This window comes from Chelon labrosus (assembly GCF_963514085.1).
Source record: "Chelon labrosus genome assembly, chromosome: 3".
NCBI classification, from domain to species: Eukaryota; Metazoa; Chordata; class Actinopteri; order Mugiliformes; family Mugilidae; genus Chelon; species Chelon labrosus.
Window position 1 is genome coordinate 2,627,543 of NC_140339.1, and position 19,269 is coordinate 2,646,811.

The following is a 19,269-nucleotide window of genomic DNA, read 5'->3' on the forward strand; positions in this document are numbered from 1 at the left end:
AGAACGTTAATAACCCTGAAGGAAATTCTTCAGGGTTGCATATAGAACAACGTGCCGTAAACACCGCAGAAACAAGACAATATTGTGTCTTTTTGGTAACTATTTTTTAAGCATGTCGAAGTCGTCATTGTCTTCTGTGTATATATTTGCCAAATTCCGTGCTACTGCGACAAGGAAATTTCCCATACGTGGGATTAATAAACATGTCTTATCTTAATACACTTTTATGAAAAAGTAAGAACTGTCGGTGTAATATACAGATCGGTGTTTACATGGTTAAAAAGCAAAAACCGATGGCTGACAGACTCGTCAACATGTTGTCGGAGAGAAGTCTCCATCACTACTATAAAATAACAGGCCATGAAAAGTGAAATACTGAATCTAGTTTTAATAAAAGAGGGAGGAGCTGTATAATTGAATTGCCGCAGGGAGGAATGATTTCCTGTAACACGCTGCAGTGAACCACACAGGCTACAGTCTCCAGTTAGGCATGTAAGGCATGAGACACACTGTCGTGAATGCTGAGACGACACTGAGCTGCTCTGGCAGGCAGCCACCCGACCAAACGTGAGGACGTCAGTAAGTTTAAACAGCATCTCTGCTGGGTGGTGCTGTACTCCTATACATTATCAAGTACCTTTTACGATACGCTTTTCACGTTCCCCATTCTGTATCATGGTTTTATTGCTTTTCTTTGATTAATCTTTAGTCTCATATACCATTTAAAGTCTTGTTTGCAGTGCACTTGAGGAAACCCGATGAAGGCCAGCGGCCAAAATGCTCTCAGTCTAGAGATAAGGTCATACTTTCTTTATCGCAAATTAAAATGTTTTGCGAGGTGATTTCTTCACCTGAAATGCCTTTCCTCTGCTTGTTACGACGTGTAGCGGACGGAGAGGGGGGAGGCGAGAGAATGCAAAACACGGGAGGAGGCAACAGACAAAGAACTTAAAACGAACCAAAAAACTGAAAGTTGCATTAAAACTATGACTAATAAACAGGGAACCAAAACAAATCACTAGAGGGAGAGAAGCCTTCGGAGGCTTTGCATGAAAAATAAGGCCGGGACAAAAATTAGAAATTAAGATCAGGACACAAACAAATCAGCAAATTAAAACCACAGCTCCGTGATGAGAATCAAACTTCAGCCCCTGCTTTCTGCTTTACTGGCTCCTTGGATCATTAACCGGGGTCACCTTCATGTGTGGGAGAGAACACAAGACCATGATTACGCCTCGCTTTACTCTCAACCCGCTGGAGGTGGTGGTAGGGGTGGGGGGGAGGGGTAACACTAAAAATAAGGAAGTGCGTGGTGAGCAGCCAACAAATTTGCATAAAAGCCAACAAATGAAGTAGCCAGGATTAAAAGTTAAGACCAGGCAGAAACCAAATCACCCCCCAAATTAAGGCACAAGTGAGCAGCATGACATGCAAGTACAAGACATTTTTAAGGAACAATAAATAGAACAATACTGAGTATATATAAATAACTATGCCATAAATGTTTTAACTGTCCAAACTGTCCATGGAGGCTGTAAGCTCCTCAGGCTTCAACAACACAAAGTCTATTGTGTTTCTCAGTCGTCCACAGCCTCTGTCCACCTCTCTGCTTTCACATAATGGTATGATCCTAAGTCCTCACATGGGATTGGCCACATGGCGTGCTCATCAAAACAAATTCTACCCCGTCCTCACCCGAGCAGAGATGAACGAGCAGAAGGAAAAAAAATAAATAGAGGAGAGCCGGCTCTTCTGATTCACTGCCAAGCATCGACTCTTTTTGTTGTGCATGACGCATCACTAGCCCGGAGTTTGAAGTATGAATGACCTGCTCAAAACGAACTTTGTTCTTGTTCTCGCAGCCCTAGGAGGAAGAACAAGTATGTAACAAGCTTAAGAGTAAATTGAATAAAGTGCAAAGGCTTCTGTCCTCGACAGGAGGACACTGGACAAATGTTTCTCCATCATGGACAGTCCATCTCATCCACTCCACCAGACTATAGAGGGACGGTGGAGCTCATTCTCCAACAGATTGATCCAGATCCACCCCCACAGTGAACGCTACAGGACGTCATTCATCCCTTACTCTATCCAGCTGGACAGCAACAACATAACTCCATGTTATTCATGTTAATGCACATTAGTCACCCCGGACACTCTCTCTTCTCTCTGCCATCAGGTCGGCGTTTCTGACGCCTGAGGACAAAGACTGAGAGGCTGAAGAAGAGTTTCTACCCACATGCCATCCGCCTGCTCAACTCTGAGCCTTAACTGGACTTAAATACCACTGCACCACTGCACTTTACTCACATAGCTGCTCAATACTGTAAATGTGTGTATATATACAAACTACGCCCCCCCCCTCTAAGTTTACACTTGAGTTTTACCGTCTGTATTTTATTCTATTTTTCTCGGTGTACATTTACACTTATATTGTTTACCTTGTGTGTTAAGGAATTTGCAATTACTACTGTTTTACTGTAGTACTTATTTTTTTACTACTGGCTGCAGGTACAAGAATACATTTCACTGTGCATTGTACTATGTATAACTGTGCATGTGACAAATAAAACCTATCTATCTATCTATCTATCTATCTATCTATCTATCTATCTATCTATCTATCTATCTTATCGCACCTTATTAATCCTTCCTATGGATATAATATATATTCTTCCATCTCTATTTCTTGTTCATTTGTTAATTCTGTACATATTCTGCTTAAACTACTTTTATTTTATTTTACTTTTTATTTCATTTAATCTTTCTTTTACTTGTGGCTCTTAAGAATGTGTTTGTTTGTTTTTTTATGTGCAACTAAGCAACTGTGACCAAGCAATTTCCAGAGAAAATGTATAAAGTTTATCTAAGTCTGAAGTCTAACATGTTATTGCGATAACAAACGAAACAGCTAAAAAAACCGTGGAGGTGGAGGAGTGTCTGTGTGCTGCCTGTTGACAGATGTTTCCAAGAGTCTGTTGGTTGTTGTTATGTGTGTGTGTTCTGGAGAAGATCCAGAGAAAGAGAGTGTGTGTAGTGTGTGTGTGTGTGTGTGTGTGTGTGTGTTTTAGATGGGGGTTGAGAAGCAGGATGGCTTTAGGGACGTCTGAGTTCTGCAGACGGGACATCGGAGCCGGCATCTGGTCTTTGGTCTGTTGGATGAAACTGCTAGGAAACAAACTGATAAGAGAGTAAGAGAGAGGCAGGACTCTATACACACCTGCAGAACTAACTGGAAGAACGAGACACAAGTAAAAACTGATGAGAATAGAGACAAGGCAGGACAGGTGATTGTGATCAGACGTTTTTATCAGCTCCTTTTCATTTGCTTTTGACTATATCCTGCTCATCTTTTGTGGAATTTATGCACCATAGGCCACTTTTATAGACAATAAAACAAAACAATACAAAGTATAAAGAACAAAAAGTGACAAAGCAATAAGGTGCATAAGAATAGGAAGATTAAAATAACTCGATAGACGTGGAGGACAACAGGGAGGCTAAAATGTCAAGAGGTAAAACAGGAAATACAAAAAACAAATAAATGAGGAACCAAACTCAATGTCACCGTAGACTAGAAGGCTGTAAACCCGATGCCCTGACGCCTCAGATAAAGGAACGCCTCTCGTCTTTATTCTTTTATTATTATTATTTAATTTTTTTGGTGAATCCCAGTCCTGCCCTTTGGACTCCTGCTGCAGATTAGAATTTAGGATGATTACAGCCTCGGTAACAGCTGCACCCCCTACACCAACTAACTGTTCTCCACGCCCTTCAGTCTTCATGCTGTCCAGGAATAGTGTTTTTTCTTCTTTTTTCTTTACCTACAAATGTATCTCTCTTATTCCTTTGCTCTTCAGGTTGATATTTGCCTTCTGGCTCTAAGCCGAGCAGAAGAAAACGGACGATGTGACTAATCCACGCAGCGGGAGATGCCCAGGTGACAATTTGCAGCTGTCAGTCAGCCGCTAACCTTTGTTTGGCCCACATGAAAACACAACCCAGACTGACGGAAGCGAAACCAAAGCCTCTGAAGCTCTTAACACACACGTTTTAATATGTGAACCAGCAGCTAATCAGAAATTTAAAGCAGAATAATAAACCTGCAGGGCCGTCAGAGTTTATCTACTGTTATGGCTGTAAATGTAAACAGAGCCAGTTTACATGGTGGCATTAGAGGAAGTGTTAAGGTTATCAGACTGATCATTACCACAGAAGTGACACTGATACGGATGTTTTACAGGAAAAAAAGAAAAAGGCTAAAGAATGATCTGGTGTGCTGCCAGATCCTTTTTTCCTGCTATTTGATGCATGTACAAAAACCTCAGACACTGTTGGTTTCCATGCGACGTCAGCGTGCAGCACCAGAGTGCACAAACAACCGTTTTCATTCAAACTTTAACTTTTGTGCCGATCAAGGGTCGCGCTAACCGAATATTTTCCGTCACTGACTGTTTTTTTAAAGCTGTGACAGAAAAATCTGAAGGCCATCCGTCATTTTGACAGATTCCAATTCACACCCCTGACCACTTGGTGGCGAGTGACCTCATTAGTCGGTTCTTGGTCTATTTGTAGTTTACATTCCAAACATCAAAGAACTTTTGTCAGTGCACGATTTCCTGGTACGCCGATTATACTGATGCACACGTCAGCGCTAACAGCTAACAGCTAACAGCTATCAGCTATCAAAATGGAGGAATCGGATGAAAGCAAGTTGCAAGGACTGAGGGAAGGCAAATTTTATTTATTTTTTTTAAAAACCTGATGGAAGCCTTGTTTTTGGAAGTTTTATTTGCATAAAACCCAGCTTTTATGCAAACTGTGCAAAAAAAAAAAAGAGTTTGCATACCACCGAAGCACTTTAACCCCCCGGTGCTGTCTAAGAGCTGTTATGGGGCGTTCTATTTGTCCACCGAACTCGTTTTCCGAGTCGTTTTCCCGAGTTACGAACCGGAAGTTGCAAATAGAACGCCCCCGAGGTCGTATATACAAGTCGTCAACTCGTCGAAGCTCAGAGGACCCCGAGTTCAGTTTCCAAGATGGCTACCACGAGCGTCACACGTAGTAAACATTGTGGTTTTCTACTATTTTAAGCACTTTTGTCTTTGTTGTAACCAAATGTAGAAGTCGTACACATAGCAGTGTATACGGTTACCTAATAGGCATGTCGCTACAGCTAAATACCGCTTAATAAAAGTTATTTTGTAGCTTGTGCAGTTTAAATTGGCTAGAGACGCTCCATGTTGCTATGACAACAATGCCGAGTCTTGAGCAGAAAGCGGAGCAGTTGCCTATCGTTAACGTTAATCAAAACGGAATATTCAGATATCGAACTGTGTAATATGTAATGAACATGTGAAATCCGCCGTGGTTGCACTGTAAACAAGATAAACACTATAAACATCTTTTCTCCGACCTGTCGTGTTGTGTACAAAACAGAACGCAAAAACCCGCTGTAACTTGTTTTCCGACACGGATGTGACGTCACTCCCGAGTTGCAAGTCGCGCTTACAAGACAAATAGAACGCACCATTAGTGCTAGCAGTCACGGTCCAAGTACGGACAAGACGTGTCGGCAGCCCCAAACTTTTCTTTTCTTTTTTTTTTTTTTAACCATTTAAAGTCAATACTGTTCTGAAAAAGTACTTAAATTATTTAAAATGACACTTTAACTTTAGGTCTGTTCAGTTATGGCCAGGGATATATTTTCTTTATTTTTCTACTGTTTTGAATTTAAATGCATTTTTCCCGGCTTTAAAAGAGCTTGAGTTTACAATATTCATGTCTGTGTCTATTATTTGATTCAGTCGTCCACTAAAATCCATTAAAATTAAAAAATGCTGCTTTCTGGGGCAATTTAAATGTGATTAATCGAAATGAATTAACTACAAAGCCTCTAATTAATGAGATTAATTTTTTTAATCGAGTCCCAGCCCTAATTTTTAGTTAAAAAAAAAAAGATTACCCTCCGTATATTCATCTGCTTGATGTGTGTATCCAGGGTGTGGAATATTAATTAAAAATGAATGAATTAAATTAAAAGCTATTGAATATGTCATTGTTATCATTTTAAAATAATTAAAGCGACGGGTAAAAACAGATTATGACGGGATTTTTATGACCCTGTCAGTCAAAATGACAAACAAAGAAAAAGTCTGGCGCAACCTGTGGCGCCGATCAGCAACGACTCTGATCTGAACTCTGCAAAAAATAAATAATAAAATGCAAATTAACATGAATACTTGTTAGAAAATGTTCAGTTTCCTGTCTACTTCATTTCCAAATTTCAACTCATTTTATATAAACGTGGTCTAAATATAAATAATAAAGAAGCTGGCTAAATGTGTGTGACACAAAATAGATTCGGTATTTTGTATTTTAGTCAAACACATCGAGTCACTTCTGACCCGTTAAGGTTAAAGGTTCAAATCTCGAGTGTCCTTCCGCACATGAGATTTGCTGAAGGTAAACAGAGAATAATGTGTTTGCTGAGTTTGCTGGAGAACCAGTAACTGACCCAGACCAACCTGAACAACCACCTGTTACAGGTGAGTATCTGGTTGCTGAAAAACCCCTAGGTTTTTACTGTTGCCTGTACAAAAAAAAATAAATAAAACTTCTCTCCCCGGCGTTCATTTACATCTGAAAAAGCCCCGAGGGTGGAACGTGTTTACTTTTAATTTTGTTCTTAAATAAAAAGTGACCTGGATCCTGGATGACACACACTGGATGGTTGATATTCAGGTTAAAAACACTGAACACAAGTTCATGGGGCACTCTTTATTAATATATAACTTCCCCTGTGAGACAAGTCATGCAACCGCTATAGAAACACTGCGTCGCGGTTCAAAGCACCACATTTAATCGAACCCATCTTTTTCCTGTGAATAAGGAAAGAAATGCAAAACCAAAAAAACTAACAAACAAACCCTGTCACGATGCACACATTTCTCCTCAGCACAACATTCAATTCACATGAAGAAGTGACGCACACATAAGGACACGCAAAGGAAAAGCCCCCGCCGTGTGTTGACAGTACAGATCTGTCTGTTTGATACGATCTACAACCAGCAAACCATCTGAAACTAAACTCCAATGTGTGTCCTGTGAGATCTGTAATAAGATTTCACTAAATATCATAGCATTATATATATCTATATAATTATAAGTAAGTATGAGCTAGTTTTCCTTCATTAATATTGCAAATGACCCAAAAAAGTAAAGTAATAAGAAGGAGAAACACAACATTACAGTCCTGGCTCCAGGTTCTGGTTGAGGTAGGAACACTTGGTTTCTGTTCTCACTCTGGCGCTGCAGTAAAACCGTCGCTGCAGCTCAAACCGTCCTCTCTCTCTTCTCGTAGCTCTGAGTCCTTTCAAACAAACCAGTGACAAACTGTTTGCTCTGACTGTGGAAGCCATGCTGGTTTTCCTGAATGTTCCGACGTGTTTCCACTCGCCTTCTGTGGTTGTTGTTTTTTTCCTCTTTTTTTTAAAAAAAAAAAGAAAAAACCGTTCATCAGATATAAAGTGAGTCTCTTGTGAAGCTTGGAGCTTGCGTGTGGTGAGCGGGAGTGACGGATTTAAAAAAGACTCTGAAGCTTTGAATGCTGCCAATTTATAATAATGAGGAATAGATGTGGTCAGATGCTTGTTGGCTTTTTTTTAAAAAAAAAAAACATTAAAATCCAGGGTTGAGACACTGCGACACAATCTAGACCACAAAAGTTTCCTTTAAAAGAAACATAAATTGCTGTGTAAAAGATTTTAAACCTTCAGCTTCGTACTTTTTCTAAAAAAATAAAACATGTTGAGCTGACTTTATGCAACACTTTTCTCCCCTGATTTCTACATTTAGATTTAACCTCAACAAGAAGAGCTCCACATCTGCTTTGTGCGTCGTTTAACACTTATTCCCAACAATCAACAGGTCGTAAACATCTCAGCAGTACTCCCTCGGCTTTTTAAAGTCATTCCAAATCCATATTCGATCTGTGTGCGGGTCAGTTGTGGTGGCGACTATCCCGGAGAAAGCACAGCGGCTATACGACACAGGAAAAAAGTGGAAGCAATTGCCGTTTGGAGGATCGGTGAGACGGATCCCTGCGTACTGCATGCACATACCTAAATACACATCTTCGATGTAGAGAGCTTTAACGTGTCTGGATGCCTCCACCAGCTTTTTCGGGAGGTCTAAAGACAAAATGTAGCCCAGACCCAGAGCATAGTGTGGCAACACTGATGAAGGGTAAAGCTCCTTAGGTATGTACCACTTAGAGTCTCTGTCTCTACGTACTTGACCTCCACGTTCCACAAATCCAGACAAGTAGTTTTCCTTTGGCGCCTCTAGAACCATTTTGATGAGGTTTGGAACATTCAGAAACATGTCTGAGTCGATCTTCATGGCGTAAGAGGCTCTGGAGCAGTAAGAGTCCAGCCACTCCAGCATCACCATGGTCTTGATGGTCAGGTTCTTGTAGCAGTCCAGGAAGTCGCTCTGGACCAGGTCTCGGTGCTCTTTGCTCTCCTGCAGCAGCTGCTCTTGCAGCGGCTCGGCCCCGTCTCCGGTCGGCAGCCCCAGCAGGAAGAACAGCCTCAGCTCTTTGCCCAGCACCAGGCTCTCGTTTCCCCAGGTCTTGCGGATGATGTCTCTGTCATCCCGGTTTTGGGGGGCCACAGGGACCACGAGAACCAAGAAGGGCTTCTCCTGCTCACATCTCTGAGGCTCATTTATGATGAAGTTGTACTTGTAGGGGTATTCCACCAAGTATGGTCTAAGAGACACATCAGGGTCAGCTGAGCTTTGATTCACCACTGAAGTATCTGCAGCCTGCCGTGCTGGAGAGGTGGCGACGTCCTCTGTTAATGTCACAGTCCCACTTTCAGATCTGGGATCAGTCACGTTGTCTGCGCTAATATTTAATGCTTGACTTCTGAACTGTTGGATCAATTTAAAGTTCCAGTCAGCAATAACTTCATTCGTGTCCATGTAGTAAAACAGCAAACATGTTCCAAACACCAGAAAAACCACGAAGGAGGATCGCCGGGAACAAACACACAGTCTCTTGACGTTCATCATTTTCTCCCTGAGACGACACAATTTGTTTAAAGGAAATAAACAGTTCAGTAGTTAGTGTCATTTTAGCTTAGCTTTAGTATATCTTTTCAGTTTTTATTAAACAGCAGCTTCTCTGCTTCCCTATATGATGGAAACAAATCATGAAAAAAAATAAAAAATAAAAACTCACATACCTTTTTCAGGCTGTAACAAGCCACTTTGTCGCATGCTGACTCCCTCACTCTCGGACAATGAAAAATTCATGGCAGGGACTCAGGTGTGAGTCTTACCTGTCCGTTCTAACGGAGCCTGACGACATTAGCTCTGGATCCTGGAGTCTCTGCTCCCTGCGAGATCAGGTAACCAAAGCACTGTGTCTCTCTTTACCTACAGAAGAGCCACACCTGTGTTTGCTCCACCCCTTGGTTGTTGTTCTGCTGAAAACCTGAAATCCTAGGGTAGATGCACACAAAGGAGACCCGCCTCTTTGTGTGCATGTGAAACACTGATGTCTTAACAACCATTTGTTCCCCAACCGTTCATCCCCCCCGGAATATATTTAATATGTTTTTATGTTTTTTATGTAAATAATAAGTACTCATCATCGGATCAGTATGTTTAATCAGTGTTAGTATTTTTGTCAGTGTTCATTTAATTTATTCTGTTTCTGGTTAACTTTTCGTTTAACTGTCCAAACTTGAACTATCCCTGTTCACGCTCTATTTTTTAAGTTAATTATTACTCACATTATATTGTTTATTACAAGTCCTGGTTGTAGTATCTAAGCAAGATTAAAGTGCAGCGTTCATCAGGTGGTAACTCGGTATAACATCTTTTCCTTTGCTGCCTTCTGCAGAGTTTAATGATTTAATAACACACTTGGACGTGACAAGGACGGTCACATCCTATAACTGCAACAGCAGTGTCCTTGACAACGCCAACGAGAAGCGTTCTGAGATACCTGGCTGTGCCAAGTCCACACAAGTTACCTCTAAATTCCTCTTTGATACTAAGGGCGGGGCAACAATACCCCCCAGCAGCAAGGTCCCGGGTGTGAACGAGATTCATCCTGAGGACACTTTACTTCCTGTTTCAGGTGACAGTTTACACTGATCAACTTATATATTGTAGGTCCCCCTGGTGGTGACTCATCAGAGAATGGACATGGGCCTAGTGAGGGTGGTGTCTGGTAACAGAATGTTGAGGGGAGGGGCCTCTGTGGATCATCCCACAGATACTTGATCAGTTTGGGATCTAGTGAATTTGGAGGCCAGGTCAACACCTTGTGCTGTTCTTCATGTTTTTTTTTTTAGTTGTTCCTAAAGTGTTTTTGTGTGTGTGTCTGTGTCAGGCTGCATCCTGCTGGGGATGGCTGCTGCCATCAAGGAGTGTCATTGCTATGGGGTGGGGGTGCCTGGTCTGGTCTAGGTGGGTGCTACATGTCTAAGTAACATCCACACCAATGAATGCCAGGTCCAGAAGTTTCCCAGCAGAACATTGAACTGTCACAAGATGGTCAGTGTTATTCACTTCTCCTGTCAGTGGTCATAATGTTGTGGCTGATCGGTGTACACCTGTGTTTTGAAGCTCACCATCACCATTTTGGCAGCCATAATAGCTGTGCCCTCAATTATACGTAACTTTAGGTCTTGTTATGATTTAAACAGGACAGTTCTATAAAACTCGTACAGTTTGTCTTGAATGAAGAAATTAGCTTCAGAGACCAAAACTGTTTTTGTTCCAGCCTGTAAACATTTTTATTTCTGCTGTAAAGTTGGACATTTTAACATGGAGGTCTGTGGGGATTCATTTCTCAACCAGTGTGGCTGCTGCTAGATTTTTAACATGGCGTTTTTATTTTTAAATCTAATTATAATTATTTTAACTTTGTGGATAGATAGATAGTTTCTTTATTAATCCCAAACTGGGAAATCTCACTGTTGCAGCAGCAATGTAGAGGCACTCGACACCAGACATAAATATAACAAAAAGCTAAAATCAACAATAAAAAAAATAGAGAACTAAAAAAAAAAATTTAAAAAAAATTTAAAAATCTATACACAATATTTACAAAAAATATAAGATAAGTGAATATTAAAAAAAATTTAATTAGATTGCAATGACATGTAATGAATTTACAACCAATAACCAAACAAGCATGTGCAAATGTGCAAGAAAAACAAAAGTCCAGAGAGTCATCCGTCACACACAGAGTTGTACAGACTGATAGCTTGGGGCAGGAAACATTAAGCGTTAACCGTCCAAAGACATGCTGGTTAGGTTCATTGGTGATTCTAAAGTGGCCGTAGGTGTGAGTGTCTCTCTGTGTTAGCCCTGGGATAGACTGGAGACCTGTCCAGGGTGGACCCTTAACAGGAAAAAGCGGTTCCAGAATATGTAGATGAAGACAACGTAAAACAAAATGCGGTTTTACAAAGAAGCAGGAAGTGATTTATGTTGACTTCCACCTTGAGGTTTTAGCCTTTATTTGTTCACAAACCACAGCATTAATAGATGTTGTACTGACAACTGTTGTGACAAAAGACACTGGCAGCCCGTCTGCACGCTCTACAACCTCTTTTGTTGTTGTTATTGTTGTTCTATTGTCCTCTCTAAAGTCGGCTGGAAAAAAAAGGCAAACATCATCTTTTAATTGGGGTGATAATACTTGTGTGTGTATACCTCTGTCTATGCTTCTATACCTGCCCTGGGACTGCAGATGGAAATTAGCAAATTGTCTTCTCCTCTGTGATAAATGCACTTTGTACATGGTCCCTGTAAGAAATAAACTAAATAAACTAAACTAATTAGAAACACAATCGTGCAGCAAATTGAAGATTGCACATTAAGAGATGTTCCACAGACACTGCACGGACGTTCGTTTATTTAAATATGAGGATAACTTGTTTGGCATAACACAACCGCAGACTGATAACCAGGATCAGGACAGATCTCTCTGTGTGGTGTCCTTTCTACCTCAACCACCAAACTTCCTCCTGCCCCGCCAACCAACCTTCAGTGTCCGAAGCATCACTGTTTACCACGGAGTTTAAAAAAAATAGCTTCTACTTACAAGCGGTTACAGAAGTTGAACGAATAAAGGAATGAATGAGTAATGGGACACAGTTTTCAGAATAAAAGCCTCCCGTGCCGCCACCTGAATGTTTTATTGCGTTTAAAGATATGTAATCCTGTGTTAATTGTTTGTTTAAGGTGGAGGGCCAGGTTCTGATGTCAACCCTCCACCTTAAACAGAATCATTGTGTTGTGCAGCTTGTTGGAACTCTTGACACGTCACATGTAAAGTTCAGATACTGTTTGATCGTTGGCAAATCTGATGCAACACGATGTCACTGCTTATCTTTCTCATCTTTAATGTGTAACATCTGTACTTGATAAGAAGCTAATTCATGGAGTCTAAAATGTTTTCTATGACTTGAAACAAAAGTCAAAAAACAAAGGAAACTTGACGTGTTGAGTTCTCATGAAGACGTTTCATCCAAGTTGTCTTGTTCTCAATTTTTTTTAAGGAACATCTGTATGTGGTGGACACCTAAAGCTCACACGCCTCGGGTCCTGGGGTGTTTAGTGGAGTCAGTTTAGAAACCAGACCCTCCCTGCTACTTTGGTGATTCATAAAAAGATAAGACGAGCTCCGCCGGGTGCAAGGCCGACGAGTACGACGTAGCTTTCTCTCCAAAGAAAACACCCCCGGGTGAATTCACAAAAACCTGTGTGACAGATTCTTGTGCAATTAAACGGCGTGGCCCATAAAGATCAAACCTCATCTCATAAAATGAAATGATTCAAATTTTATGGGCTACACTTTATTTATTTACATGTTTTGTTCTTTGACAGCTGACATGTCGTCCTCCACTCTGAGAGAAACTCAAACAGGATGATGTGAACTAATTTTTATTTCCATGTTCATACAGGAATTTAAACTCTTTTGGTGCTCGTGTTACACTCTGGGAAGTTATTTAATCCGCCTTAACATTGATCTCTGGGATAAACAGAAGCAAGCCGCTGTTCATGTAACATTCATGTTGCCAGGAGAGGACGCACCTCAGAGAATTTACTGGCAACTGTCTATTCCAGGAAGGTGTGCTGCAGAGGAGTCGGGTTTATCTTTCATTCAACCGATGGCTTTTTTCTTTCTTTTTATTTATACCCACAGGTGTACAGTGTCTCAGAATGACGTGGATGGTTCTTGAACGTTCTTGTCGCTTGTTGACTTATAAACCACTGAGTTCTGAAATGATTGACTAGAGTGGTTATAACGAGACACTGAAAGATTAAGAGATTCAAATGAATTCATTGATACGGTGCAGGCACAGTTTAAAATCTGTCCTCGTCCTTGGAGCAAAAAATTCAGATTAATTTTCTTGATAAAGATGCGCTAAGTAACAAACACGTACTCTCTTTATCTGTGTTTACCACACCCTTGGATCAGAACACACTTCTACCTGCCAAAGATTTTTTATCCCACGTGAAAAGTGACTGGGGCACCGAAACACACTGGTGCCCCAGTCACTCCCACTATATGGATATATGCAGATCTAAATATCTTCCTAACGACTCCAAATGACACCAAACTTATATGGGTGAGTAAATGATTGTATTTTATACCAGAAAAAAGACTTCATCCTCAACTTTTTTAGCCTTCCCGTGTTTAGATTTTGGCAAATTAATTTTGCAGCTAAAAGCACAGGACTGTTAAATGTTACATGAAATACTGTACTGGCAGCTATTACTATATCCAACAAAGGTTCAAAAAAGGCAACTGGACTTGTAGAGTTGTTGACAGCTATTACTGAAATACTTTGATGCAGAAGAAAACTTGAAAACGTGGTGATCCTTAAGCTCAGGTTCTGAAGCTTTTTAAACGTGCGGTAAATGGACCAACGAGAAAACCACTGCAAACAACTTTTAAAAAATACTTAAAGGAAAAAAATATGTATTTTAAATGAAAACAACCAGTCATACACTGCCTGGCCAAGAAAAAAAAAAAAGTCCCACACTCTAATATTTCCTTGGACCTCCTTTAGCTTTGATTACAGCACATTCTCTGTGGCATTGTTTCGATAATCTTCTCCAATGTCTCCAGATTTATTTCCATCCAGTGTTGCATTAATTTTCCACCAAGATCTTGTATTGATGATGGGAGAGTCTGACCACTGTACAAAGCCTTCTCCAGCACATCCCAAAGATTCTCAATGGGGTTAAGGTCTGGACTCTGTGGTGGACAATCCATGTGTGAAAATGATGTCTCATGCTCCCTGAACCACTCTTTCACAATCTGAGCCCCATGAATCCTGGCATTGTCATCTTGGAATATGATCCATTGATGGAATAACCTGGTCATTCAGTATATTCAGGTAGTCAGCTGACCTCATTCTCTGGACACATAATGTTGCTGAACCTAGACCTGAGCAACTGCAGCAACCCCAGATCATAGCACTGCCCCCACAGGCTTGTACAGTAGACACTAGGCATGATGGGTGCATCACTTCATCTGCCTCTCTTCTCACCCTGATGGTTCTCCACTATCCTTCCAGTTTTTAATAATGCGTTGGACAGTTCTTAACCCAGTTTTAGTAGTTTCTACAATCTCCTTAGATGTTTTCTCTGCTTGATGCATGCCAATGATTTGACCCTTCTCAAACAGACTAACATCTTTTCCACGACCACAGGATGTGTCTTTAGACATGGTTGTTTAAGAAATGAGAAGCTACTCATTGCATCAGTTGGGGTTAAATAACTTGTTGCCAGCTGAAAAATAATCACCCATGCAGTAATTATCCAATAGGAGGCTCCTACCTATTTGCTCAGTTAAATCCAGGTGTATATGCACATGCAAATGTACGTATGAGCCAATGGGAACCTGTAAGGTGGGCTTGGTCATGTGGCACCAGGCCAACCAATCACATACATCCACATTGAAACATACCAACCAGGAAACACTCCTGTGAGTCAGAGTTAATATATATCAGAGTGATATATATAGTTTGTTGAGCAATAATTACATACTGTAACTGTGAAGTTGTCCTCACTCAGCTTCAGTGTGCTTTCTTTTGTGTGGGGTGCATTCCACACTGTAGGCTGTGGTTTCTCTCACTTTGAAGCCTGTGGGAACAATCACACATCACTGTTCACTGTATCTAGACACATGATTGATCTGTTTTGATTTAAGATGTGCAACACTAATAAATAAAGACGATGCCAACAGATGCAAAACAGGATTGTCAACCTGAGTTTGCTATCAGGCGGCGGAGCTCATGTGTCAAGCTATGCATTCAGCTCTGACAGTAAGGGGTGGAGGCCGTGTGGCTGTGTAAACATTGTTTTCAGGCCGGCCTGGATGGTTCAGGTGGCAACAGCGCAGGTGTGGAGTTACCAGATTATCACAGCTGTTGGGTGGATCGGGACGACGTGTCTCATGTTACGCCAGCGGTGTCAAAACAACTCCATTTTCAAATGTCACGCATCAGATTCTAAACGTATAATGGAATAACTTCTCTGCAAAGTGCAGAAAATTTACCCCAGACACTGTGGGGAAAGTGAATATGTCTTCACAGAATATGAGGGCAAGTGTGTCTGATTGATTTGCAATGAAACTGTTGCTGTGATAAAGGAGTACAATACACGACGACACCATGAAACCAAACGTCAGACCGACTCTGGTGCTGAACGAAAGCAGGAAGTTATGCAAATGGTAGCTGGTCTGAAAGCTCTACAACTGCAACCTATTTACAACTTCTTTTCCTCCTCCATGCACCTTGGTGGTGGGTGAAGTCGAACAAGAATTTATTTTTTTCCAAACAGGTGGTGCAGTTGCCACTTACTGCCACAGGTGCCGCCAAAGAGAACAAAAAGTATATATTCGAGACTTTGATTTAAAAGTATTTTATTGCCCCCTTGATATGAGGTGGGGCGGCCTATGGGTTTGAATCCAATCGGCCGACTGGTTCCTTTCTGTGTGGAGTTAACATGTTCTCCCTGTGTCTGCGTGGGTTCTCTCCAGGTTCTCCAGCTTCCTCCCACCGTCCAAAGACATGCTGGTTAGGTTCATTGGTGATTCTAAATTGGCCGTAGGTGTGAGTGTCTCTCTGTGTTAGCCCTGAGATAGACTGGAGACTCTCGCCCCAATGACAGCTGGGATAGCCCCCCCCCCGTAACCCTTCACAGGACAAGCGGAGAAATACAAAATAAATGGCGTAAGACAAAGTGTGGTTTTACAAAGAAACAGGAAGTGATTTACGCCGACTTCTGCCTCAACCTTTTATCCTTTATTTGTTCACATTTTGCCAAGTTAGCTACTAAAACCACAGCACTAATAGATGTTGTACTGACATAAAACACTGGCAGCCAGTCCGCACGCTCTACAACCTTTTTTTGTTGTTGTTGTTCAACTGTCCTCTGGAAAAAAGGCAGATATTCAAAAAACGTTAGAAACACAATCGTACAGCAAATTGAAGACTGCGCGTGACGAGATGTTTTACAGACACTGCACAGATGTTAATTTATTTGAATATGAGGATAACTTGTTTGACATAACAGATATCTCTGTGTGGTGTCTTTTTCACCTCAACCACCAAACTTCCTCCTGCCCCGCCACCAACCTCCAGTCCAAAGCATCACTGTTTACCACGGAGTTTAAAAAAAAAAGCTTCCACTTACTTATTTGCATGTCTCCAAAAAAGGTTCAAAAAAGGCAACTGGACTTGTAGAGCAACTCTATATACCATGACCTGGATGACTGAGAACCTTCACAGACTTATTTGCATGTCAAATTTAAAACATGCATTGCACCCAATATCCTGACAACTGTAGTGGAAATCTGGGACGTTGGCTGTTGTAGTATCACATATCAAACGTCATTTACCTATAAACAAAAAGCATTTTAAAAAATACGGGCAGCACCACTCATCAGAGCAGCTTCTTCAGTTCTTGGATGTACTACACCATGACCTGGATGACTGAGAACCTTGACAGATGTAATTAATTATTTGCCAAGTCGCCCAAATGGCGCCAGCCCTTTGTGTATTTTCAGATACGTAGCCATCAGCATTAAATAAAAAAAGTTAATAAAACGTTTGGGTAGTGTCGGCGTTAGGCCAAAAGATAACAGCACATCATATCTAAAGAGGAACAATCATCTGACATGTACTGTGAGAAACAGAGCAGAGCTGCTCTACATCCTGATGAATACTTGCTTTTCTAGCTCGGGGACATCAGAGTCATCTGATCTGTTGTGAAGATAACTGGACGATGTCTTCTGACCTGGACGATATCATCTCTGAGCGGCCCGCGCCCCCACAACAGTCGACTTGTTTACCTGTAATTTGCTGCTGCTAGTTTTTTTCCAACATGGCTGAATATATTTCTGATTCTGAGGTCGTGGACGAACCATGGCAGTAGCAAATTACAGGTAAACAAGCCGACCGTCGAGGGAGCGCGGATTATGCAGAATTTTAAACCTTAATAAAAAACAAACAAATGCATTAGAAAAAAAAAATCACCCCCTCATACACTCGTCATGAATAGTGAAATAAGGCATTGAGACCAAGACCGTTTTTGTAGCAGGCTGTAAACATGTTTAATATTGTTGTAAAGTTGGGTATTTTAACATGAGGTCTACGGGGGTTTGGTCCCTTTTGGAGCCAGAATCAAGCAGTCACTCGATGAAGTGCAGTTTTTTTCTTCCACGTGGTCTTCACTGCTCAGACCCGGAGGTTGCTGCTTGGTTCTGCTCACTGAATCATCAATCAACGCTGATGTGACCCCGACAGGACCCTGTGTGATCAGCTGTCGGGGGGGGCATACCGTAGCACTGGATTCTAACAAATTCTGTAAATTCCCCCACCAGCTGGTAACTCAACACTAGCATCGCTTATAGACGTACTATGACATGAGCTGGTGTTGAATGAATGTGCTGCGGGCTCGTCCTGCTACTCAGATGTCCTGGAAATGCTGTTCCTTTGTCTCTGCCTCTTTCAGTGACGTAGACTGCACCAACAGGCTCCCAGCGATATGCAAACAAAAACATGTTTAATATATAATACATCTGTGTGTTTATATTTAAACATAGTTACACTTTTTTTTACTTTTCCTATTGCCCTCCCTGGTTGCCAGCATCCATTGCTGTGCTCTTTCATGTACAGCTACTACACCTAATAAAGAATAGCAGCATCACAGGCATGTAAGTATCCACCATAACTACAAACTTGCGTCTCCCCACTATATAACCCCATTTCAAGAGCCCTCCAAGAAATTTAGAGGGCACCCCCCCCCCCGTCTTCCACCCCCTGACAAGTATTTGTCTACCAATCATAAATATCCCATCCTGTCAGGGCTGAATGATCACCCAAAACAAATAATCTAAAGTGGAATGGGATTCGTATCTCTGTGATCTCACACAGATTATCATAAACATTGGCCCAGAATTGTTGGACTTTGTCACAGGACCATAAAGCATGAACTAAATTACCTTCCCCAGATTTGCATCGCCAACAATTTGGTGTGGGTCATAAACCGGTCCAGTAAAACCGATGTATAATTTTGAATTGAATAAGGCGTACTCTTGCATCCCGTGATACTACTCTGATGTTGTCATAAATTCTATTGACTTTGGAGTTTTTAAAGTCGACTATTATGTGGTGAAAGTCGAGCCGACATCAATGACGTCACACATAAAAACACAACAGAAAGTAATACCTTCCAACACCGAAATCTATATTCTTGACCTTAATACATATTGTAAAAAGAAGCTACTGTACATGGAGGCTTTTCTGCGAGGTAACTGAAGCTTGAACGCAAACTACTGTCGGCCGTAGCTCACGGCGAAGTCCATGAACGCCGTTAATGTGACACTTCTAATATGCAGCTCTAGCACGGCAAAAGAAAACAAATAAAAAAAAAACAGGCTCTGCAACCACAGCAACGACGTCAACAAATAAAACACAACAGAACTGAACGGAAACATGTGATCTTTTCAAATCAACTGCTCTGTGAGCTGCAGAGATGTTCATAAATCGGCTCCATCAGTAGCATTTAATAGCACTTTACAGAGCGTTGTAATATAGAACAATGTATCCGGGATAATAAAGTGGTATATCTTTGAATCCTTCTCCGTGTACTGCAGCTAGAGGTCTAATAACTTTATCAAGTAGTTGATGTGCAGCCTCCTTCTCTCTGTTACCACAGGACGTT

At 41.3% G+C, this 19,269-nt stretch overlaps 1 protein-coding gene and 1 long non-coding RNA gene across 2 annotated transcripts; one reads left to right on the forward strand and one right to left on the reverse strand.

The window, feature by feature from the left end:
* On the forward strand, window positions 1-2,873 carry LOC311509543. The gene is made up of 2 exons (XR_014699848.1): window positions 1-579; window positions 2,180-2,873. It is a non-coding gene; the product is annotated as an uncharacterized lncRNA (long non-coding RNA).
* Window positions 2,874-6,765: 3,892 nt separating this feature from the next.
* LOC311485545 (beta-1,3-galactosyltransferase 1-like) lies at window positions 6,766-9,425 on the reverse strand. Its single transcript, XM_084541032.1, has 2 exons — window positions 9,252-9,425; window positions 6,766-9,085 (listed from the first exon to the last, which is right to left on the reverse strand). Exon 2 carries the CDS (start codon window positions 9,076-9,078, stop codon window positions 7,942-7,944), a length of 1,137 nt encoding a protein of 378 aa, XP_084397158.1. The 5' UTR covers window positions 9,079-9,085; window positions 9,252-9,425; the 3' UTR covers window positions 6,766-7,941.
* Window positions 9,426-19,269: the final 9,844 nt, after the last annotated feature.